The following is a 25,748-nucleotide window of genomic DNA, read 5'->3' as shown; positions in this document are numbered from 1 at the left end:
CGAAGGTGTATATTTGTACATTTGTACACACACATATATAAGTGAGCACTTTCATGTTTGACAATCCTATTAGTAGTACACAAATACGAACAACGCTGGTCAGCTGAGGGCTGCTTTGCGCCTATTTGTATACTGTAAATAAACTCACTAAAGCAATTGTTTGTGTGTGTGTGTGCGTGCGCGCGCATAAAAACAAATCAACAGAAGCGACTAAGGAAAAAAGTGAAAAACGAAAGGCAGACAGATATTAAAGAGAGTTTACTGTTTAGTTAAGAGAGCCAGTACAAAGAGCACAGTGCATTACAATGAGGGGCCAAAGTGGGTGGTGCATGGCGTAAGGTGCTTAGCAATACTGTAAGCGGGCAGCGGCACGGATCGTTGGCTTGCAACAGTTGCTATTGAGAAAAGAGTAACAAAGACAGCGACGCCGGAGGCAGCAGCAGCGAAGCCAACAGCTGATAGTCGAGAATAGCAAAGCAAGCGGTGACAAAAACAAAGCTAGCAACAATAATAACAACACGAACAGCACTATGATGGCAAGGATGGATGCTAATATCAACGCATTGCCGTCATCGCCGTCGCATTTGCTGTCGCTGCCGCTGCCTCAGTCGTTGGCATTGTGCTTGGTAAACGAGCAATGAAAATGATACAAAGCTGTGAAAGCGATTTTAGAAGTCAGTCATAGCCGGCATTTTGAACTGTTTGGACGTACTTAGCGGATAATAGCGGGACGAATAGAAATAAGAGAGGTGGAAGAAGGCCAAAAATAGAGCCAAAACAGTCACATAGTAGGTAATAATCAACTGTGGACCACTGTGTGTTAGTAGTGATTTGATTTTGGCTTAAAGCACACACACACACAAACACCTAGTGTGTTGCAGTGGTGAACAACAACAACGTCGCCCACACCAATACCACCGTAACGTGTACACGTGTACACGCGTGTGTTTGTGTCATTTGTGTCGTTTTTGGATTTTCGGGTTTGTGACTATTTGAGATTAAATGGCATTAACATTGGCGAAGGTGGCATTGCTGATGCTGGTGGTCGGTTAATGCTTGTACAGTGTGTGTGTATGTTAGTCGCTTCGTGTGGGTAAAAGGATTTGCATTTACATAAAATTGACACACTCACGCCACACCGCATATGCCTTTGTATATTTTAATGTAACAATGCGGGCCGAAAGTGGCATTTGAGTGTGTTTTAGTGCCGCATACGCACACGCGCCTGAAAGCAGACAACACGCATATGTTGCGTATCGCCTAGCACTATGCTACATTGTTTCAGAGTCGTGCAGTTCTAGTTGAAGTTTTGCTGAGTTGAAGTTAACAGTTGTGCGGGCAGTAACTGTCGGTAGGGACGGTACAAAGGCGACAAAGTAGTGCGCGGTCGGGTCGAGTCGTAAACTAAGTTGCTTTGACTGCCGTATTTTGGTATTTTCGTCAGCAGTGCCATTTGCCACCGTGTTTTCGCCCATAAATGTGCTTATAAAAAATTCATGCACCAGCTCTACGAAAGGGAAAGAATGTAGCTGAATTGTAACGGATAGCGCTGTGAGCGAAAGTGAAGTGCTTGTGGCCAAGGTTAGACGCAGGTGTGCTTTTGAGTGAGCAAAAGTATTAAAATATACACATACATAATAATACAAAAAAGAAAAAAACGAAAATTGAATAAAAGGCTCAACATTTTTTCGCCAGAGTTTTCACAAGGGTCCTAACGGCTACTATGAAGAGATGTGATAGTAAAGTGTTTAAGCATACTGTGGAATTCAAATGCAAAAGTGTGTAGGCAATGTAAATGAAATTAAAATAACGGTTAAGTTGAAAATTCCAAAATAGGTAAACAGGTTGAAAGCAAAAAATAAAAAAAAAATATAAAGTGAGTGCCAAAGTGTAAATGGTATTACGGCGCAACAAAGGTGCTAAATTCTAAACCGTGCTACGCTGAATTGTGACTTAGCTGTGAGTGTAAAGCACGCAAAAAGTTTAGTTTAACAGTAATAAAAGTCAAAATAGCGTTTTATAGAGCGCGCGCACTTAACTCCCTTGTTACACGCCGCCGCTTAGACATTATCCACCTGCGCAACAATTATGCTGGGCGTCTAATGGTAAGGTAGCAAGTTATGAAAGGAAAAATTTAAATTTTTTAAAGCAAAAAGGGACTTTTTAATAGACTCTGCCATGAAAATTTATTGAGTGCGAGGCAGCGCTGCATTTGCCCTGGCGATGGCGAGCAAATTGAATTGCTGGTGAAAAATGTGCTTGGCGATTATCAAATTGCGATAGCATAGCGAGAAAAGCAACAGAAATAACAATGGAAACCAAAAAGATACTAATGAAAATTCACTCGAATTCTCGTTTGGTTGGCAGTTGAAGGAAAACAAAATCTAAACTGAAAGAACAAAAGCAGCATTCAATAAAATAATTTCCATTTTCTGTGCAGAGCCTGCAGCAAGCCGAGCAGCAACAATTTGTGGCAAACGCCTCAATATATGCTAACCTTTCTGGTATTTAAGCATGAATGCATGTACATATGTAAATACTAGTAATAAATTCATTGCTCGGCTCTGCATGCTAGTTCGGTTTTTTTCTCTGAAACACTGGCTCCGTTGTCAGCGATTTTTGGCAAAAGTTCACAATCAGTCATCAGAGAGCACACAGCAAAGCGCCCAAAAAGACTCGAATGGAGATAGCAGTGCAGCACGTCCTTAACCATGTACAAGCACACACACATATACATTGACACCGGTGTATTTATTTTACAATATTCGCACAGATATCAGCGAAAAGCCCGCCATTACTGGCATATGCATTTCCAATTTGTGTCGCATCCGCTCGGCGTTTTGTGCGGTCGTGGCATCGCGTGTGTGACAACTCAATAGACAGCGGCGCGCGCACCGCGCACACGTCGCATGCTGAAATGCAACAATCTGGCAGTTTGTGCATTCATTCCTGCTTCGCTACTGGCGAGCCCGCCTGATGGGTTTTATCCACATGTGTGTGTGCGTTTATTGGTTTGCCTCTGTGAGCGAGCGGTCTTTGTTTCAAAGCAGATAAATTGTTTTGGCCATTTGCCAAAAATAATAGAATCACAATCAGCGCCAACTTTTGCTGCATTTGCGTGTTCTTCTTTTTCGCCGATTTTTTTCCTTTCCACTACCAGTTAGTTTCGATAGTCTGCCTTGGCAATGCCGCGCAGAGATAACAAGCTAATTCCAGCAAATGATTTGTGATTTTTGAAATTATTAAGTAATTTTGTGTCATAAATAGCGTAAATGAAAATATGTTTTTAGCACCCTTGCTAAACTGTTGCATGACCGCGCTCTGCAAAGCAGACAGACAATATAGTCAAATACATTTTTTATTCAACATCCATATTTGCCGACGATGGTGACACAATTTTTCAATATGATATTATGGTACAATTGGTATTTATTGTTAAATTTCATTCGAATAATCAAATAATTTTGAGGTCTGAGGAAAGATAAATTCTGTTATAAAATTTCTGAAACAATGCTTGAAAAAAGTTGATATATTAAGTGTTACTAGTTTTAGTTAGTCACAAGTTTTCAAAATTAGCCTAGGCATTGATGAAAGTTAGTCTTGATTAGGCTTTCCCAACATGATTCCAAGCAATTGCCATTTTGTGTGTTCATTATTAAACATTCTCGTTGAAGACTTTCAGCCTGACATATCAGTACAGTTTTAATTTTATGATCTAAAATTCTTGTCAAACACAGTTCTGAGTTTTTTAATTCGCCAAATTACCCTTATACTTGATTTAAAACTGTACATTTGTTTTTATCGAAGTCGAAGCAAGTAGCTTTACTTGCCTAATAGTTTTCAAATTTACCTATTTCGCTATAAAATTTTGTTTGCACATGACTAAAGGGCTTTAAGAGTTCATCCCACTGACAAATATTTATCTCCAACCAGAGTTATCTATGAGTGTAAATGTAAATTCCATTTTGTTACAACTTGCCGCAAATCCTTTCACGCGCAGCTTAATGTCCCATTCATGGCAGCTTATCTAAAAAGGCGACGGTAAATACAAAAACAAACTGAACAAGTGGGAAATGGTTCGAGTGCATACGGATATTTTAGACTTACTTAAGGTGTAAGGCTCAAAGGCATGGAAATATTTCCAGTTATTGGTCAGAATGTGATATTGAAAAAATGAAAGAAAACTGTAAAGGCATGGAAATATTTCCAGTTATTGGTCAGAATGTGATATTGAAAAAATGAAATGTACTCATACATCAAATTATAGGTCATATATACAATTTCTTTCATTACTACATTTTAGTATTAACTAACCCAAATTACTATATTCAGCATAATATTGCAGTGATAAGGTATCATATCAATAGCCACAATTTTCAATACAAGCTGATATAATGCTAACCGAAATATTCTCACTTTATTATATTGTGACACCTTCTATTCAAATATATTCTATATGAACTCACTCATTATTAGTGTGCCACCGATTGCCAATTTTTGGCCGATGCCGATTAATTGGCCAGTTAGCAAAATATCGGCCGATATCGATGCGGATTTGAGGCCAATATTCGAAAATAGTAGGTCTCGTAAACTAAATTCATTATTTTTCAAAAATATCACTTTAGTAATTAGTATATCGTGTTCGGTATTTTTGATGATGAAGCTCTTAAATGGATGATTAGTGTTGATTAAAAGTGATTCAGTAATGAAAACATCAAGTGAAAACGGTCGTAGTTGAATCGCGTTGAGACGGCGCAAACGCTGGCCAAGAAATGATGGACGGTCAGGAAGATTTAGCTATGTCTTTGGTGGATTTGGCAGAGGATACTTTATTTTGAGCCACACGCCTACTTTTAAAAATTGACTGACCCCAGTTTTTTGGCAATTTTGGAAATTATCTTTAAAATCTCAAAACAAATTTGAAAAAACTGTGCAAATTTGACATAAATGAGAAATATGAAACCTTCAATTTAATGCAAAAATAATGAATTTCCTTATACTAGACTTTATTTAAATTAAATTAAATTAAATTCATATTTTAAGTTTTGAAGAAAACCAAAATTAAAAAAAAAAAAACAAAAAATTGATTTAAGTGACATTTGAAAGAAGTAAAAAGAATCGGCTAAAAATCGACCGGACTCTACTCACTATATTAAAGGTAAAGATGACTATACCAAGATCTTGACCCATTTAATCATTATATAGGGCTAGAGGAAGATCAATACTCGAGAACCTATTTCCACGATATTTTACTAAGATAGCTCACATTTTCACCCATATATGTCACAAAGTCCACTAGTATAATGAAAATCAATATAAGTATTTAATATTAATATACTAATTTAATATATTAAGCATGTTTAGTAGGAGATCCATTTCACACATTTTCGCTACCGAAACGGGGTTATACATTAACAGAATTTTACATTATAAGGTATATCGGGTACATATCAGTACATTATTATCAAGAAGAAAAACTGCCTTAATATAATATAATTACAATTTCGGAAAGATTGACCGATATTTTGAGAAAAAAACGGTGAGATCCTCATATTCGGTATCCGGGCCTTGACATATACGATAGTTACATATACTCATTCGTTGATTTGTTTCCTGCAATGTTGTTTTCTCGGAATCTTTCATATTTTGGTGTAAGATTTTTGCATTCATGTAAAAACTTAAAATATAACTTGTAGTATAAACGATTTATATGGTATAAATTCAACTATAGTAAAGAACATAATTTCTTAAGATACGCACATGGGGTTTCCATAATTCTATACATTTTTGGCACCAGACCACACTATTCTAAGCTAAAACTGCTCATTTTTTGTTTATGTATTTTATCATATTTTCGATTTAAGGGCCGCCCATAGATGCCCATACTCTCATTTCAACTATTTTTAGGTGATCCATTTGTATTACATTTTCCGATCCGATTTTGATTTTGATAAAGTTTACATTTCAAACCATATCAAACTAAAAAAAAAAAAAAAATACGTATCACTGTCAAAAAAAATGTACCAAGTGGGTTTCAATTTCGTTCTGAAGTTTTTGATGGAAAAGGTGATCCATTTCAAGGTCTCTTACATTTTTAAATAAGAAAAAAAAAACAGATTATTCAAGTTAAATGGAGAATGTTTAGTATCATTCACATTTCGCATTTAGTATCATTGGCATTTATTTAAAAAAATATCTATTTCAAATGTTGGCCACGTCTACGCCTCAGGTGGTCAAATTTTCAATGACACGTTTGAACATTTCGACTGGTAACTAGCGAATGACACGCGTATTTTTTTGCTCTAAGGCCTGAATCGAAGCGGGATTGTCCGTATAGACTTTAGACTTTAAATATCACCAGTGGACCGGCCCAAAACGTGAAATTATCTGCTCACCGAAGTGTTCTCTCAATAAATTCGTTGAATGTCGCGATGTGTGGCGTTGAAACCAAATGTCGCCGAGATCACGAGCTTCAATTTCAGGCATCAAATAGTTTGTTATCATGGCGCGATAACGGTCGCGGCACCGTTGTAAAATCGATTGAACTCAGTTATTCCGGATCATAATAAGTATACAATATTAACAACATAGTATAATGTATTATTAGAAGAATGTGTCATATTAAATTACTTTAATTGAAATTCTAACTTAACTTCCCATAACTGTTAGGCGCTATAAAGTTCAGTTGTTTAATAAATTAAGCATCGACTAAAACCAATATCTAGACGAATATTTGTACTCCGAAAAGTATTTTGCTTCTGTTAAATAAACCAATTATTATGTACTCTAGATACACTTTTGTTTAGAAAAGGTTTAAAATGTTTTCTCTTACAACTACTATATATGTGTCTCAACCGTACTTTATGTTACTGTATTTGTGTGTGCATTGGACTTTTCCATTCAGAGGCTCAACACAAAGGCTCTAAACATTTTTTTTCACGACAGGTTGCTGTTGCTGTCTTCCGGTCGGCCGTGTGCATTTGTATTTTTGTGTATTTTAGATTTTGTATTTATGTATTTCTTATTCTCCAGCCTCGCCTCGCCCACTAACAATGCGGCTACAAAGTTTACATATTATTTGCTCAACACTCCGCCTCACTGTCACTGCGGTCTTCTCGCCTCTACTCTGTAGGCACTTTCCGCTGTGGCCTTTTGATTTGCCAGCCACGTCAGCCAGACCATTTCACGTCACGTTCGACATTAATGGGACGTTGCTTTTAAACTCGAGGTGGCACGGATAGCTGGAGCAGTTAATAATGTTCGCAATGTATTTGTGCACAAATCCTGACAAATACTATTACGTCCTTTTGAAATGCCTTTCAGCGGTGTGACCAAAGCGGCATTGTTCGCATGCTGCAACTTCGGTTGCAATTGCAATTATTACGCTCACCAGTGTAAAAACTCTTGCCATTTAGCAGCGAACTGCGGAGCGTGAGCATCAATGAATGATGAATGAGTGCTTGTTAGCCGCCGTTGCTGCTGCTGTTGTGTAAACAGTGGCTCATAATAAGAATAGGGGATAGCAAAAACAAGGCGGGGTGTATATTGAAGGAGAAGATGAAGAAAAACAGACCGAGTTATATACCCTGTGCAGTGGACGCTGTGATGGTTGCTGTTTGATGTGCATCGCACTGGCCTCTTGTTGAATAGGTAGGCCAACAGGTCGGCCGTCGGAAGGTGTTGAAGCGAGGTGCTGATGACTGAAATTGCTGAGATGATGAACGAAGGGGTGTAAATGTTGATGGTGGTGATGAGGGTGTTAGTGTTAGGTGCACTTTACTGTTACAGGCGGAAATGACCCTCTTTGTTACATTGTTTAGGTCCTTTTGGCGTTATTGTTTTTTGTTGTTGCTCATGCTTGCATATTGTTTGCTTTTTGTTTTTGTTGAGGGCAAATGTGCATTGAAAGTGCTTAAAAAGGTGTTAGTTGAGTGGGTGACAAATATTTTGCTGCATAAAGCGCAAGTACGTAGGCAAATATTGATTGTAAAGTGTGAAATGGTTTTAGAAAACCAGTTAGGTTTCAAACTGCAAAAGAGGGCGATATTCGTACCTCAGGAAGTACTCGACCGATTTCAATGAAATTCGGTATACAATATTTTCTTGAAATCATTTCACAGCCACACCTACTTCCCGTATACCTCAATTTTGAATGCCAGCTGATTCGTTCACTTTATAATATGCATATACATTAGGAACCAATGAAGATAGCGAAATAAAACTTTGCACAAATACTGTATATGATATGTGGCATCACTTGTGAAAAAATTGTCGAAAACGGACTATAACTTTTCAAGTCCCCAGATATCGAACATGATGAACTCAGCGCCTAAGGTTAAATTTTAACCGAAAATATGGTAAATCTCTCAGCTAATTTAATGTTATTCAGAGGAAATTGTTTTTTTCCAATAGTGTGTCTCTGTTCCAAAAATTATTAAAATCGGGTCACTACATCTCCTAGCTTTATTACGCATATATGTATTGGTTAATATGTGATATATCTTAGCAAAATTAAGTGAGCGTATAGTCTTGGATATAGTGTACCTTGCTGGTGAAATTGAATGAAATCGGTTCTGGAATTACCTCAGCCCTCATATCTATATATGACGATTTTCGTTATTCTATTAAACTCTATGCCGAATTTATGGGTAAATTTGTGCGTTATCTTAATAAAACTTCTTCAATAAATTGCGAGAGTATAAAATGTTCGGTTACACCCGAACTTAGCCTTTCCTTACTTGTTATACTCTCGCAACAAAAGTTGCTAAAGAGAGTATTATAGTTTTGTCCACATAACGGTTGTTTGTAAGTCCTAAAACTAAACGAGTTAGATATAGGGTTATATATACCAAAGTGATCAGGGTGACGAGTAAAGTTCAAATCCGGATGTCTGTCTGTCCGTCCGTCCGTCTGTCCGTCTGTCCGTCCGTGCAAGCTGTAACTTGAGTAAAAATTGAGATATCTTAATGAAACTTGGAACACGTGTTCCTTGGCACCATAAGAAGGTTAGGTTCGAAGATGGGCGGAATCGGACGCCCACAAAATGGCGATAACCAAAAACACATAAAGAGCTATAACTAAGCCATAAATAAAGTTATGAAAATAAAATTTGGAACATAGGATCGCATTAGGGAGGGGCACATTTGAATGTAATTTTTTTGGAAAAGTGGGCGTGACCCCGCCCCCAAATATGTTTTTTGTATATATCTTGCAAACCAATAAAGCTATATAAACCAAACATTCTGCGAATCGAAATTTCACAGAAATGATAGCAGAAGGAAGCTGCACTCAGATCTTTTTACAAATTGGAAAATGGGCGTGGCATCGCCCACTTATGTGTCAAAAACCATATCTCAGGAACTACTCGACCGATTCGAATGAAATTCGGTATATAATATTTTCTTGACACCCTGATAACACGGACAAAAAATGGATGAAATCGGTTCACAACCACGACTACTTTCTTTATAACTCAATTTTGAATTCCATCTGAATCCTTCACTTTATAATATATACATTAGGAACCAATGATGATAGCGAAATAAAACTTTACACGAATACAGTATATGACACAGTGGCATCACTTGTGAAAAAATTGTCGAAAACGGACTATAACTGTTCAAGGCCCCAGATATCGAACATGTTGAACTCAGCGCCTAAGGTTAAATTTTAACCGAAAATATGGGTAAATCTCTCAGCTAATTTAATGTAATTCAGAGGAAATTGTTTTCTTCCAATAGTGTGTCTCAGTTCCAAAAATTATTAAAATCGGGTCACAACATCTCCTAGCTCCCATATACCTAATTATGGGTTTTTCAAAAATTCGTTGGGCTTTATTACGCATATATGTATTGGTTAATATGTGATATATCTTAGCAAAATTAAGTGAGCGTATAGTATTGGATATAGTGTCCCTTGCTGGTGAAATTGAATGAAATCGGTTCAGGAATTACCTCAGCCCTCATATCTATATATGACGATTTTCGTTATTCTATTAAACTTTATGCCAAATTTATGGGTAGATTTGTGCGTTATCTTAATAAAATTTCTTCAATAAATTGCGAGAGTATAAAATGTTCGGTTACACCCGAACTTAGCCTTTCCTTACTTGTTCTTTATATTTTTAATACTTAAAAGAAAAATAAAATGTTTAATACGATGTATGACCTCCACTGGTAGCAATAACCTGTTCCAGACGTCTTGGCATAGAATTTATTAAAGAATGAATAAGGGTTTGATCAATTGTTGCTCATTTTTCGAAAATGGCATTTCATAGGCATTTAACATTATCAAATTGCCGTCCCTGTTCGTAAACTTTGGCTGATAACATGGCCCAAAGGTTTTCTATAGGGTTTAGGGCAGTTCTATTTCCAGACCAATCGAGAAGATTTATATTTCGAGACAGCAAGAAATCAATTGTTTTCTTTTAACGATGGATTGCAGCATTGTCTTGCTGGAAAACGAAATTCTGTCCAATAAATTCCTCTCCGAAATCATCATCAAGAAGCTTAATGTAGTATTCCAAGTCAATTTTTGTTGTTACAAAGCAAACTGGAGTCCTCCCTCTGCAAGCTATCCCAGCCCAAACCATGAGTGATCCTCCACCAAAATTTCGTCGCTTACATTTCTGCCTTACTGATGCTTTGGGCCTCCAATATTTTTGGAGACCATCTGGGCCATCTAAATTGAACTTTTTTTCGTCAGTAAAAACAACGGTTTTCCATTCGTCATCCCAAAAACGATATTTTTCGGCGAATCGAAGCCTGGCTAATTTGTGTTTGTTGGTCAATGATGGTTTGCCGCACTTTTTGTCATAAATACTATCCAATTCGGATCTAGGTATTTGTTGAACCAGTCGTGCACCTATTTCCAAGTTAATTTGTTGTTTTATTTGTCTCGCATACACATTTTCATGCATAATAATACGTTTTATGCTACGCCTACCAGTTCTCTTATTTTTTCCATAATTGGTCCCTAATTGTAAAAAATTTCTTACAACATCCTTAGACCTATTTAATCGGCTTGAAATTTCCAGGTTTGACAAACCTTCTTCGTGGTATTCCATAATTTTACCTTTCTCTACTTCTTTCAAAGCTTTTCCGTGGGACATTCTTCACAATTTAGAAAAAAGTTGAAATTTAAATGAGATTAATTAGTTAATTAAATTATGAAATAATTTAAATGTAATGAGGCTTATTTAAAATACAGGATTTGTGAACGCTTACACCAATTTTTCTGTGTCTCTGTAGCAAAATTGGTTAAGATCGGGTCATACCATTGCTCCCATATACCTTATATTCGGATTATCAAACTTCCGCATATATCGGTTAATATGTGATATATCTTAGCAAAATTAAGTGAGCATTTAGTCTTGGAATTTAGTATTTTAATGAGTGAACTCGGTGCAGTAATTACCTCCGCCCTCATATACTTTATATGATGATTTTCGTTATTCTATTGGACTTTATGCCGAATATATAGGTCAAATTGTGTGTTATCTTAATAAAACTATATCAATAAATTGCGAGAGTATAAAATGTTTGGTTGCACCCGAACTTAGCCTTTCCATAATTGTTTATTAAAAAAATTAATTAATTTTTTACTGTCATCCATTTACTTTAATTTAAAAGATAGGAATTTATTCAATATTATATTGATACATTTTTAAGATATAATACGGCGCTGAAGCTGAATAGGGAGGCGAATCGCTTTTGCAGACAAAAAAGGAAAGAGGCCGAAATGAGTGAGTATGTTGAGCTTGAGGAGGAGGAGTTGGCCGACAGTGGTAATGCTCGAAAATTCTACGAAAAGATTCGCCAACTAACAGAAGGTTTCAAGACCGGAGCACACGATGACGACGATGGTAGAAGGCCGAACAGATATTCGGCCATGAAGAAAATAGAATAGCAATTACCCGATTGAAGAACAACAAAGCGGAGGGGGCCGATGGATTGCCGGCAGAACTATTCACATACGGCGGCGAAGAACTGATAAGTTGCATGCATCAGCTTCTTTGCGGAATATGGTCAGAAGAAAGCATGCCCGACGATTGGAATCTTAGTGTACTCTGCGCCAAATTTTGGAAAAGACCCGTGAAAATAGGATCAACACACACCATCTCTTTGTCGATTTTAAGGCTGCTTTCGGAGCACGACAAAGGAATCTATGCCGCTATTTCTGAATTTGGTAACTCTGCAAAGCTAATAAACTCTGACGTTGAGCAAAACCAAAAACTCTGTCAGCATCGGGAAGGACTTCTCCGAGCCGTTAGTTCTGCTTTTTCCAGACTGGATAAGGAAGCGAAGCGAATCTGTCTGGTAGTGAATGAGGACAAGACGAAATATCTCCTGTCATCAAACAAACAGTCAGCGCATTCGCGTCTTGACTCCCACGTCACTGTTGACAGTCATAACTTTGAAGTTGTAGATAATTTCGTCTATCTGGGAATCAGTGTTAGCAGCAATTCCAATATCAGCCTGGAAATCAGTAATTGGCACGGTAATTGATTCCAATTCAGGCATGCTTTCTTCCGACCATATTCTGCAAAAAAGCTGATGCAAGCACCTTATCAGCTCTTCGCCGCCGTATATGAATAGCTCGGCCGGTAATCCATGGGCCCCCTCCGCCTTATTGTTCTTCAAGCGGGTAATTGCTATTCGAATTTCTTCACGGTCGGGCAATGGAACATCTGCTCCATCGTCGTCGATTGGGGAATCGAGTTCGCCATCTCCTGTTGTTGTACTTTCACTGCCATTCAGCAGGCTGGAGAAGTGTTCCCTCCACATACTCAGTATACTCTGGTCATCAATAACTTGATCACCTCTGGGTGTCCTACAGGAGTGTGCTCCGGTCTTGAAACCTTCAGTTTGTCGCCGGATCTTTTCGTAAAATTTTCGAGCATAACTCCTGTCGGCCAGCTTGTCAAGCTCTTCATACTCATTTCGGAATCTTTCTTTTTTGTCTGCAAATGCGTCTATCTTCCCTCTTCAGCTCTCGGTATCTTTCCCATCCCGCTCGTCTTGCGGTCGATCGCAACATTGCGAGGTAGGCAGTCTGTTTTTTCTCCACTGCGAGACGACAATCCTCATCATACCAGCTGTTTTTTTGACTTTTCCGAAAACCAATGGTTTCGGTTGCAGCTGTACGTAAGGAGTTTAATATGCCGTCCCACAGCTCCCTTATACCGAGATGCTGATGAGTGCTCTCAGAGAGCAGGAGTGCAAGTCGAGTAGAAAATCGTTCGGCTGTCGGTTGTGATTGCAGCTTCTCGATGTCGAACCTTCCTTGTGTTTGTTGACGTGTGCGCTTTTCTACACAGAGGCGGGTGCGTATCTTAGCTGCTACAAGATAGTGGTCCGAGTCGATGTTGGGACCACGAAGCGTACGCACATCAAAAACACTAGAGACATATCCAAGAAAGTATCTTCGTCCTTCTCTTCCGTCGGGGCGTGGGCGCAAATCAGCGATATGTTGAAGAACCTCGCTTTGATGCGGATTGTGGCTAGACGTTCATCCACCGGAGTGAATGCCAGGCCTCGATGACGGAGTCTCTCTCCCACCACGAATCCCACACCGAATTTGCGCTCCTTTATATGGCCGCTGTAGTAGATGTCACAAGGACCCACCTTCTTCCGTCCTTGTCCCGTCCATCGCATTTCTTGGATTGCGGTGATGTCAGCCTTTACTCTTACGAGGACATCAACCAGCTGGGCAGAGGCACCTCCCAATTAAGGGTCCGGACATTCCAGGTACATGCCCTTAATACGTAGTCCTTTAAACGTTTGCAGTGGTCGTCATCAAAAATGGGATCTCTCATCCGAGGCAGTTTCTTCCTGTTCATTGGGGGGTGTTTTTATGTGGTGGGTCCCAAACCATACGCACACTTCTCACTTTAACTCGCCTCCAAACGGATGTCTGTTGGCTACACAGAGGATACTTGGTCTAAGACCGGAAGTCGTGAGCTGCTTGAGCCACATGTAAGAGAATCGTTCCTGGCCACTCCGAAGTGAATGACAGTCAGAAACTTTCCTCACTTACGTGAACTTCTACATATGACTCCAATCTTGGCACAAATATTCCTTGGCACCATAAGAAGGTTAAGTTCGAAAATGGGCGGAATCGGACCATTGCCACGCCCACAAACTGGCGAAAACCAAAAACACATAAAGTGTCATAGCTAAGCCATACATGAAGTTATAAAAGTAAAATTTTGAATAAAGGATCGCACTAGGAGGGGGCATATTTGGATGTAATTTTTTTGGGGAAGTGGGCGTAGCTATATAAACCAAACTTTCTGCAGTCGGTTCTCTTACGTTCCCCACTACACACCATGAAAATAGTTGAAATCGGATAATAACCATGCCCACCTCCCATACAAAAGTTAGGTTGAAAATTTCTAAAAGTGGGTTAACTAACTAACGAAAAACGTCAGAAGCACTAAATGTTGCAGAAGAAATAGCAGAAGGGAGCTGTACTCAGATCTTTTTACAAAATGGACAATGGGCGTGGCATCGCCCTCTTATGGGTCAAAAACCATATCTGAGGAACTACTCGACCGATTCGAATGAAATTCGGTATATAATATTTCCTTGACACCCTGATAACACGGACAAAAAATGGGCGAAATCGGTTCACAATCACGACTACATTCCTTATAACTCAAATTTGAATTCCATCTTATTCCCTCACTTTATAATGTAAACATAAGGAACCAATGAAGATAGCGGAATAAAACTTTACACAAGTAGTGCATATCATCTCTGGCTTCACTTGTGAAAAAATTGTCGAAAACGGACCATAACTTTTCAAGGCCCCAGATATCGAACATGTTGAACTCAGCGCCTAAGGATAAATTTTAACCGAAAATATGAGTAAATCTCTCAGATAATTTAATGTAATTCAGAGGAAATTGTTTTCTTCTCTTAGTGTGTCTCTGTTCCAAAAATGATTAAAATCGGGTCATAACATCTCCATATACCTCATTGTAGGTTTTTCAAAAGTATCTTCTCCTAGCTCCCATATACCTAATTATAGGTTTTTCAAAAATACGGTGAGCTTTATTTCGCGTATATGAGTTGGTTAATATGTGAGCTATCTTAGCTAAATTAAGTGAGCGTATAGTCTTGAATATAGTGTACCTTGCTGATGAAAATGAATGAAATCGGTTCAGGAATTACCTCAGCGCTCATATACTATATATGACGATTTTCGTTATTCTATTAAACTTTATGCCGAATTTATGGGTTAATTTGTATGTTATCTTAATAAAATTTCTTCAATAAATTGCGAGAGTATAAAATGTTCGGTTGCACCCGAACTTAGCCTTTTCTTACTTGTTTTATATTACCTTTATCAGAGTCTTAAGGTAATAAAAGTGTTAAAGTTAGGTGCGGAAATCATTTTGATATATATAACCCTATATCTAACTCGTTTAGTTTTAGGACTTACAACCAACCGTTATGTGGACAAAACTTTAATACTCTCGTAGCAACTTTGTTGCGAGAGTATAATAAACCTAAAGGGGGATCGGGGAGAACACATTTTAAACTCTATGTAAACAAATTGAAGACGCGCAAAAAAGGTACAAATAATTAGGTCACATAAGACATTAATTTTACAAAAACCAAAAGTTAGTATTTATTAACTTCATAAGATAAAATAGATATCTCTAACTTCAAAATCCATTACAAATTGAACAATTTGAAATGCGTTGTTGCTGCAAAATTTTTCAAAAAAGTTCTGATGTGCTTTGAAAATGTATAGGTGATCATGCATTTCACTCTATTTTTAGAAAGTACCGTTAAATTTTTAGGAAAACGCGGTTTGCAAATAGGAAGTTTGGACAATTTAGAGGCCATCGGTACACATTTTGACAAAAAAAACGTGAAATGGAATACTTGATTTTTGGCCGCTGTGCAATGCACTTCGGAATTTTTAAAATTTCTTTGGCTAACGTTTTCTCTCGACATCACTCCACAGGTTCTAACTTTGCGCTAGTCATTCTAAATTTACGTATTACTTCTTTACGTATTACTTCTTATATCAAGATATGATAAATTAACACTTCTAACTGCACTAGTGGTCCAATACCACACCTTGAAAACAACCCCTAAACTTATTCATTTCCGCTACTGTGATTTTTTATATGTGAAAATGGTGGCAATTTTAATAATAACTTGTTGTTACAAACTGTTAAAAGTGCGTTAACTGTATAAAGAATAACATCCGTTGCATTAAAAATATCGGAATGTTTTGAAAACTAATTTGTTGTAGAGTCTTCGGTTGAATAGCTCGTTAAAGAGGAGCTCGATTGAGTATTACATTCAGATAGGAGAGACTTACAGTGGTGGATCTTTAGCGATCACCTCGTTATAAGAATAATATCATATATTGCGTTATAAATTACTGTAGTTATTACAAATACACACACATTTGTGTTTTTGCACATAACTTAATGCACACACTTTTATGTACTTTATATTACACAGTGCTTTTGTTGATTAAAATAAGTGGGATTCATGCCATCATTCCTTTGACCATACGCCACCTTCACTCACTCGCAGCTGCCATTAGAGTAGTTACAATGGAGTATGCGCTTAACAGCAAACAATTTAACGAAAAAGGTAATGTTAATTGAAATGATTCAACAGCTCAGCTCAACTCACTCTTAACTGAAAGGAAGCCCTCCGTATGCTGATCCAAAGTGAATATCCACGTTCGCGCTCTCCGACAAATGCATGTTAAATCTATGTTAAAGAATACATATGTGTGTTCGCGCATTACTTGTGCGGTCGGCATTATAAGCGTTGTGGGCGTCGTGTGTGGCTTAGAGAATAGAATGCAATATGCGGCCGAATGGCGGGCGGTGCCTCCCAAAAGAATCCATTTACGAGTAAACCGCCTCATAGCTCACGCCGCATGCCACATGCCGCATTCAGGCACTACTACAAGCAACACACTCGATTAATCCCATATAGCCGTGGCTGCACAGAGCTTTGAGTGTACTTAGAGCTGCACTTGCTTCATTGTGTTTGGTGTGGCGTGCGTCCGACGCGTACAATGATGAAGCTGCCGTGCCAATGGCAGGGTGTGTGTGTGTGTGGAAAGGCTCTTACGCAAGTGTATGTGCGCAAGAATGTGTAAATGCGAAGAGTTTGCCAACACCACTGCCTTTCTTAGTACCTTTGCACATGTGTATATATATGGGTAGCGTTTAAGTGCCTCAATATGTATACACATTTGTATCTAAGCATATTTCTATGGAGTTGCATGCACACTGGTGCATGGTGGGCGTGCTGAATGTTGCCTCACGTCCAACTTTATGTACGTGTGTGTGTGGGCCGGTGTGACTGTTGATGTTGAATAAGTGTACTTAGAGTTGAAAAGTTTTTGCGGTTCAGTTATTTGCGGCGTGGGTTGGGCGTGGAGGTACTGAAGTGTCGAGGCAATTGCTTTGGTGCTGCTGGCGGAGAGTGCCCTAGGTGTTGCTGGTAGAGTTAAGCGTATTTAACACGCGCCTGAGGAAAAGTAATTTTCAGTTTCACGTTGGATTTACTGCGCAAAACTATTATTGTTGATGGAATTCTTAAATTATTTTCTAATAGCAATGTATGACGTATGTATTGAAACGTGTTCATAGAAAATACAGTGGAACTTCTCTAACTCGAATCACCATAATCCACAAAAAAACTTCGAATTATAGAAATTTTAAATAAAACTTAAAATTTTTCAAAAAGGCGTAAAATATAGGTTTATACCCAGCCTTATTTATTTACTTCGCATAAAGTTTTATGTACATACGTTAAAACATGTATCCGGTAGTTTTGTTTGTTGCATTTTGCAATTGTCCGGCTCTTGACGTCTGTATCCCATGCCTTTGTTACATGATTTATGCAATCAATAAGTGTAATACCATATTTTTTGTTAATCTCCATACGATATAGAGGGACTCTTTTAAAATTCTGCCTCGATAGTAAAATTTAAATTTTTTTATTTTGATCTTGTCGAAAAATTTGATTTATGGAAGGAAATTAGTATGTACGGCATATGGTGAGAAGAAGGCACCCTCACCTTCAGTATTTTCAATGCACTCGTATCTAAAGGAAACCACAATTAAAAGTATCTATTGAATATAAATCTCGACAGTGTGAATTACTAAGTTAGAGCACATGTACAATAAATTTAATATAACTGCGGGCAAATTGCCTAGGATACCAAAATTCTTATTGTCTTATTTTGATTCAATCCGTTGTACTTAGGCACACTGAGAAGGTTGATATTTTATATGAACAAAATCGGAATACCGTCAAAGTCCCGTTAATACTATACAATTGCTAAGGCTATATCGAAAAAAATGCAGGTAGGACATTTTCTACTCTCATTTTATCATACAGTGTTAAAAAAAGAAATGAGACATTGTGAATTGGTATACTAATTAGACAATGGACATGACATCGACCAATTTTAAGTGAAATCCTATATCTCAGGAACCCTTCAACTAATTTTATACAAATTAATAGTATTAGCGTGACATCTTTATGTTACTTTTTAAAAATAGGCGAAATGAGACTATAACTACCTATATACATGCATACTTCACAATATATAAATCCCATTTGAGATATCGAAACTAAGTCGTTGACAAATAGAGCTTTCGAGGTGTGACAACTCTCTCAGAATAGTCAACATCGGATCATAACTTTTTAAGACCCCAGGTACCAAATAGACCTAATATTAAGGTTGGCTTTATACCGAAATATCTTAAAAAAATTGTGAATTGATTTGCTAAGTCATGCTGTAATGCCGATCAAAGTGAAAGTTTCTGAATTATCCCAACCCCTTATATATGGTATAAGAATTATCGTTATTCTGAAGTATTGATCAGCGTGTGAGTTACCTTAATAAAGTGCGTGGAAACACCTTCTCAAGAATACTTCGATAGTAAAATTTTAAATTTTGTATTATGCCCTGGTCGAAAAGTTCGATTTATGGAAGGAGATTTGTATGAAATTTCACTTCTATTGTCAATTCAAGAGTTCGAGTTATGGAGAACTTCGAGTTAAGGAAGTTTGAGTAATGGAAGGAAATGTTTATGAAATTTGGATTCTTAACGCTATTGCCAATACATAAGTTCGAGTTATGAAGATCTTCGAGTTATGGAAGTTCCACTGTATTTCAAAATACTGATAATATTTCCCTTTGATCCTCGCAAATTGCAAGAGTACAAATGTTCGGTTAGATCTGAACTTATCTCTTCCCTATTTGTTTAATATTTATTCTTATTTATCTTATAAATAAAGAGTGCAAGCTGTATGGGTAGTATTAATTAAAAAATGTGACGTGATTAGTAAAAGATCAATTATTGGCGCAAATTTTATCTCTCTCCTCATCTACCCGTCTTTGAGTTAAGAAACGGCGAAAGAATTTTTCGTCTAATTTGTAAACATGTTTATCACTTGCTTACGGAATAAATAATGTTTGCCCTCATTAAACTTATTTCCATACAAATGACTATACGAGATTTTACTTGCCGAAATACTCTCGCACATGCATAAACGTGTTGGTGTGTGTATGTGCTCCCGTGTCTCACGCACGTAATGACAATGATTGCCAACGTAATGCTGCCTCATAAACAAGTTTTAGGATCGAGCACTCGGCTGTCAGCAAAAATTATATAAAATAAAATTATAGGTATGAAATAAAAAAGAAATAGAAGTTCAGTATCTCACTTTATTCTCTGCTAAGACGTGGGAACGAGGGGCAGTGAAAGAGTTGTGATTTTGTTTATCGGTAATCTGTAGCGCTTTGTGATGCCTCTTACATGCGTGTGTACGTATGTATGTACATCGTAATCTATTTTTAACGCATTTATTCAACTTGAAAGTGTTCTTTTCATAATTTAAAAGCGGCAAAACAAACATTATCATGACACCCGTTAAACCTACATACATACTTATAAAAGGCACATACACCTATACTTTCAGTGGCTTTTTTATTTATTCATTCCTCTGTGCCATATGTGAATGTGTGTGTGTGAAATCCTGACACCCATTTAGCCTTTGAGTTGTAAATTTGTCAGCCTTTCGAGTCTTGACGTTCACGTCCACGAATAGCCACATGAATTGAGTGTTTGGGTGTGTGTGTGTCTAGTAGACACTGTCTACATACTGAGTGTGTATGTGTTTAATTGAGAATTTCAAATGATTTGTTTACATTTTGAGCTTTTGTTGAAATTTCGCCTTCAGCAATTTTTCGCAGAGAACATGTGTACAAAAGGCGCCTGCTCTCGAGCTACCGACACGCAGCCAACTGTACTGCGCCTATAAGCACACTATGTTTGACTCGGCTGTTTATTTGCGTAAATTTTAATGAGCTCGTATTTTTCTAACAATCTTTAGTGTTGTTGGGTCTACAGGCACATATAAGCGTGTTATTGTTTTCGTTGTTTCTATTGCTTTCGCCCTCCTTCCGCATGTGTTGTTCTGTCTTTGGCCTCTACAGCTTCTACTCGCAACTCACCAGCGGCTGTTTTTGTTTTTATTTAATGCAGCTTCAATTGATGCTCACCTCTTTTCAGTTGTGTACGGAGGAATGTATGTATGTATGTTTGTATGTGTGTGGACTTATTTGTGTAGCGTGCTTATCAGTTCATTGTGCGGCTGTGCTTGGTGAGTGTTGCTAGTGTTGTTGTTCACTCGCTTTTTGTTTTCCTCAAATTGTCTGTCAACAAATTTGACATTTGATGTGCGCTGCCGAGGTATTTTAGCTGTTTAAACATTTCACTTAGGCACATTATTACTCGTGTTATTACTTTTTTCATGATTTCGTACGTCGTTTGTTGACTGCTTTCTTCGTTGAAGAAGCTTGAGGGTTAATGTTTTTATTTTCGATGCGTGTTATTAAGAGATTATATGTGGATCAGTATAAGTCAGTGTGTAATCGAAGAGATATTGCTAATGTGTTTATTTGTTGGCCTAATACAAGCGTTATAAAATAAATATATTGAGTGGAAAATACCAAACACATTCATTATTTGATAATATTCGACCGAAAATACCACTTCCAGCACGCAGCTAAGAAAATATAGCAGCCGTAGTCGAGAGTGTACATGAAGACCATGGAGAGTCGATTCGGCGCCGTTCGCAGCTACTCGGACTGATGTATGGAACAATTTTACGTGGAGATCTTAAATTGAAAGCGTATAAAATACAGCTTGTGTAAGAACTGAAGGCGCCCGACCTCCCCAATCGCATCGCTTCGCTCTATGGTCTCTTGAAAAGTTCCAAGAATATCCAAATTATCTTCAGCGATAAGGTCCATTTCTGGCTTAATTGGTATGAAAACAGCCAAATTGTCGCATTTGGGAGGAAGAGCAACTGAAGCACTGAAGAGATAAGAGCTGTCATTTCATCCAGAAAAACCAACGGTTTGGTGTGGTTTGGGGCCGGTGGAATCATTAGCCCAAATTACTTTAAAAATGATGCCGGTGAGACCGTAACCGTCAATGGCGACCATTATAGCGACCATATAACTGACTATTTGATGCCTGAAATTGAAGCTCGTGATCTTGGCGACATTTGGTTTCCATAAGACTGTGCCACTTCCCACACATCGCATCAATCAATGGATTTATTGAGAGAACACTTCGGTGACCGTTTTGGGCCGGTTGATTGGCCACCAAGATCGTGTGATATCATACTGTTAGACTTTTTCCTGTGGGGATATGTAAAGTCTAAGGTCAATGCGACCTTGGAGCAAAACAAAACGCGTGTCATTCGCCAGTTACCAGCCGAAAGCTCGAACGATTCATCGTAAATTGAGAATGCTCTTTCGATCAATAAACGTTCCCCATTAAATTTGAAGATTCTGTGTTTGTTTCTTTAAAAAAGTAGGGAACCTCGAAATGGATCACGCTTTAGTGTAGGTGGTCGCAAAGATGTAGTTAGTACTTGAACCAAATATTTGATGATTTCCTTATTGAGTCTGTAGTACTTCAAAACCCCGTAATAGTATTCAACCTTTAACTACTGAGGTGGGGGTAAATTTTACACCTCGTAATTTGTTTTTTAGTTTTAAGAAAAGTGGCTATGAAATAAAGTCCTTGTTTTGTTAAACTAGAAGTTCGATTTCTTTAAATTTATTATTTTATTCATTTAAAAATGTGTTTTATTATTACAATTAAAAACAAATAAATTAAAAAAAAAATTTCGTTTACAAAAATTATTTATAGATTATAAAGGGGTAAAATTTACCCCACCTCAGTAACTACCCCCAATTATTTCACCTCAGTAGTTAAAGGTTAAGCTAATTGTACGTTTAGTTACTTAAATGGTCATATAAGAATTAATGGGTTCTTCTCAGAAACGTTTTTGAATCTTATAATTCAGATAGCGAATTCTGATTAGTATATTTTACAACACTTTTAAACTTATAAAAATATATATTTATAGTGCTAATATTTATTGCATTTTAATCACATCCTCCTAATAATAAATGTCAAATAGTAGCTTACTTTATGCGTGTGTTTTTTCAGTATTCTACGAAATTTCAAAAAATGCCAAATAACTGAAACCAGAACTGCAATAAAGGACAGAAGTTACATATCTACAAAAACGGTCTGAGTCGTAATCGCTGCAGACAAAAACTAAATCAAAGGAAGGTTCACCTATTCATATGAACCAGGATGTGCGTACTCCTATTAACAGAATTCAAGACACAAGGTAAGTTAGATGTCAAGAAAATGTGAAAAAGTTAAAATACAGTATATTACATATGTATTCGTATGTGTATATGTAAACATTATTGTACTTTCTATGTATACCACCATGAAATCAGCTTGTTATAAACTGATTTGTACTAGCGGACATTGACAAAAAAACAGCCGCTATAAACAATGGTGGCATATGGGGCATTCTCTGGAAAAAAAGCCACTTGAAAAAAAAAGTTCTTTATTTTCTTTGGCAATTATATATCTTATAGTACATGTAAAACCTAAAATAAAACATATGATTTTAGGTCTGTGTAACGCGGGGTTGCCATATTATAAGGGGCCAAAGTTTTTTGTAAAAAAATTTTCGAACCGCCATAACTTTCAAACTAATGAACAGATTTTAAAACACCATGTGACTTTTTTGTACAGAATTTCTCAAACTTTGAAACTGTATATCGTAAAAATTTTTAAAATTAATATTTCATAGCAAAAAATTAAAAAAATTTTATTTTTGGAATTTTTAACAACTTATGCCCCCTTCGATTTTTTTCGAAAATATCTTAAAATGTTCCTTATTTCATCACCTTTTTACCCCCCAAAGGGAATTTTGGGACAGCAATATTTGTATGAGCTATAAATAAAAAACCAACTCAGAACATGATGAAAAATCATTGATTTATGCACTATTATTATCAGAATTTAGCGTAACCCAGGATTAACGACGTGGACGTAGCAGACATTTAATCCCTTTTTGTTTTTTTTTATTTTTTAATATCTTTTTTTAATTTTTTTGTATTTTTCAAATTTTTCATTTTTTTTGTTAGTTTTTTTGGTTTTTTTTGCTATGAAATATTAATTTTAAAAATTTTTACGATATACAGTTTCAAAGTTTGAGAAATTCTGTACAAAAAAGTCACATGGTGTTTTAAAATCTGTTCATTAGTTTGAAAGTTATGGCGGTTCGAAAATTTTTTTACAAAAAACTTTGGCCCCTTATAATATGGCAACCCCGCGTTACACAGACCTAAAATCATATGTTTTATTTTAGGTTTTACATGTACTATAAGATATATAATTGCCAAAGAAAATAAAGAACTTTTTTTTTCAAGTGGCTTTTTTTCCAGAGAATGCCCCATATATGAAATATAATTTATTGGGTATACGAAAGTCAACCAAATGGGCGAAAACCATTATATTTAGATAACTCATAATTTGACCCAATGTGCCAAATTTGCCAATGAATTTGTGTATGAAGATTCTTCGAGAATAATATTCAAGTTATCTTTTGACGCATGAATAGACATTTCAACTTTCTCATTGAGATCAATCTCATATATACGAGGGCTGCTATATATATTTCTGGACTAATGATGAAAATAGGAATACTTATCAACGAAAATGATTTTATTGTTTTTCAAAATATTCTCCATCAAGATTTATACACTTTTGCATGCGCTCAAACCAATTTTCGAAGCACTTTTTTTGAGCATTTTTTTGAGCGATTGTCAAATTGTGCGGGATCCAACGAGAACAAACCTTTTTTACGGCCAGGTGTTCATGCAATATCGAATGTATGCTGGTGGGAGAAATGTATAGGCATGCCTCTATCTGAAGGTACATTTGTTACATCACGGTCTTGCATTATCAGTTCACGTACGGCATCGATGTTTTCTGGCACAACGGCTGTTTTTGGACGACCTTCACGGAATTCGTCTATGAGCGAGCGTCGGCCACGATTGAATTCGTTGTACCAGTTTTTCACAGTGCTATAGGCTATAGTGCTTCATAGCCATACAAAGATTTTAGTTCATCGATGCACTCTTGTCGCGATAATCCACGTCGAAAGTTGTGAAAAATGATCGCACGAAAATGTTCACGAGTTAATTCCATTTTTTGGCCGAGATGAATTTTTTAATTCCCTGTAAATAAAACAATTCACGATTAAATGACAAAACGTTCTGAGTGAAATGTCAGATTGCACCTGGCAACACTTAGTGTTGCCTAGGCCAGAAATATATACAGCAGCCCTCGTATAACTGCATACCTATATCAATCAGTTATAGGTGTTACAAGCACTTTTTTACTAGTCTGAAAGTAGTCATCCATTCTTTTCATAATTGGTTGAGTAAAGTAATTTTTCAACCGATTAGATTTCATTTAATTCTAGACTTGAACTAGAATATTTTCAGACTAGTTTGTCGTTTTCGCATCGAGCAAACGTCTACCCATTGCAAAAGTACATACATATATAAATATATAATTGTTTACTTATGAATGTGAGTTGGTTTGAATATACTCCAAATATAATATATATACCGCTATGCCAGACAACGTGCCTCTGTCTGTCAAGCCGTTGTTGCAATGGCGGTTTCACAACGCACTTGTTGACGTTAATAACAACTTGAGCTCAATTTCATATTATGGAGATACCCAAACAATTCACACATCCACACTCAACCATACGTATGGCATATAAGCCCCTCCTGCATAACAGGAAAAGACACGCATCTGGGTGAAGGAGCAGCAGCGAAAGCAAGGACTGTGAAGTTTTTGTGGCTGCCACATGCATCATCTGCTGACTACTGCACGAGGTTGCGCATGTGGCGAATGGCGTGCTGTTAACGTCTGTCTGTGGGGTTGCATATGTTGCATCCATGCGTTTGCCTCCCAGTACACAAGGCACTTGAGCCAAACTTGGAGTGGCACTAATTTTTGTGTTAACTCGTACTTGAGTGGCGGCCTGTTGTGGAATGGAGTGCATGTCTGTGGCACAATGCAAACATATTACCGAAAATGTAACAACGGGGGCTTACAAACATAACAAATTTTGCATACGGCTTCTAAAATAAAATGGAAAATAATTGCTTGAATTTACAAAAACTGTAGCAGTTCAAACATGAGCTGCAATTTGTAGTAGCAACAACTGTTTTCCAATTACAAAGTGGAAATTATTCAGCAATTTTACTTTGCCCGCTTCATTATGCTATTTCCGAAAATTGTATGAGGAGTGGTGCTTTAGCGTGCCCTCAAGCGAGTGGGT

The 25,748-nt window shown here is 37.2% G+C and overlaps 1 protein-coding gene across 4 annotated transcripts in view; it reads left to right on the top strand.

Moving 5' to 3' along the window:
• The first annotated feature begins 691 nt into the window (after positions 1–691).
• Positions 692–25,748, top strand: part of LOC105218613 (cell adhesion molecule Dscam2) — a 122,959-nt gene continuing 97,902 nt past the window's right edge. For all 4 annotated transcript variants that reach the window (XM_054233163.1, XM_054233161.1, XM_054233167.1 and 1 more), the window contains exons 1-2: positions 692–2,105; positions 22,532–22,718. In XM_054233163.1, coding sequence (XP_054089138.1) covers positions 22,682–22,718 — 37 coding nt within the window. In that variant the 5' untranslated portion in view covers positions 692–2,105; positions 22,532–22,681. The remainder of the gene's footprint in view (positions 2,106–22,531; positions 22,719–25,748) is intronic.

The sequence above is a fragment of the Zeugodacus cucurbitae genome, chromosome 2 (genome assembly GCF_028554725.1).
Source record: "Zeugodacus cucurbitae isolate PBARC_wt_2022May chromosome 2, idZeuCucr1.2, whole genome shotgun sequence".
NCBI lineage: Eukaryota > Metazoa > Arthropoda > Insecta > Diptera > Tephritidae > Zeugodacus > Zeugodacus cucurbitae.
This window is presented reverse-complemented; position numbering and strand designations above follow the sequence as displayed.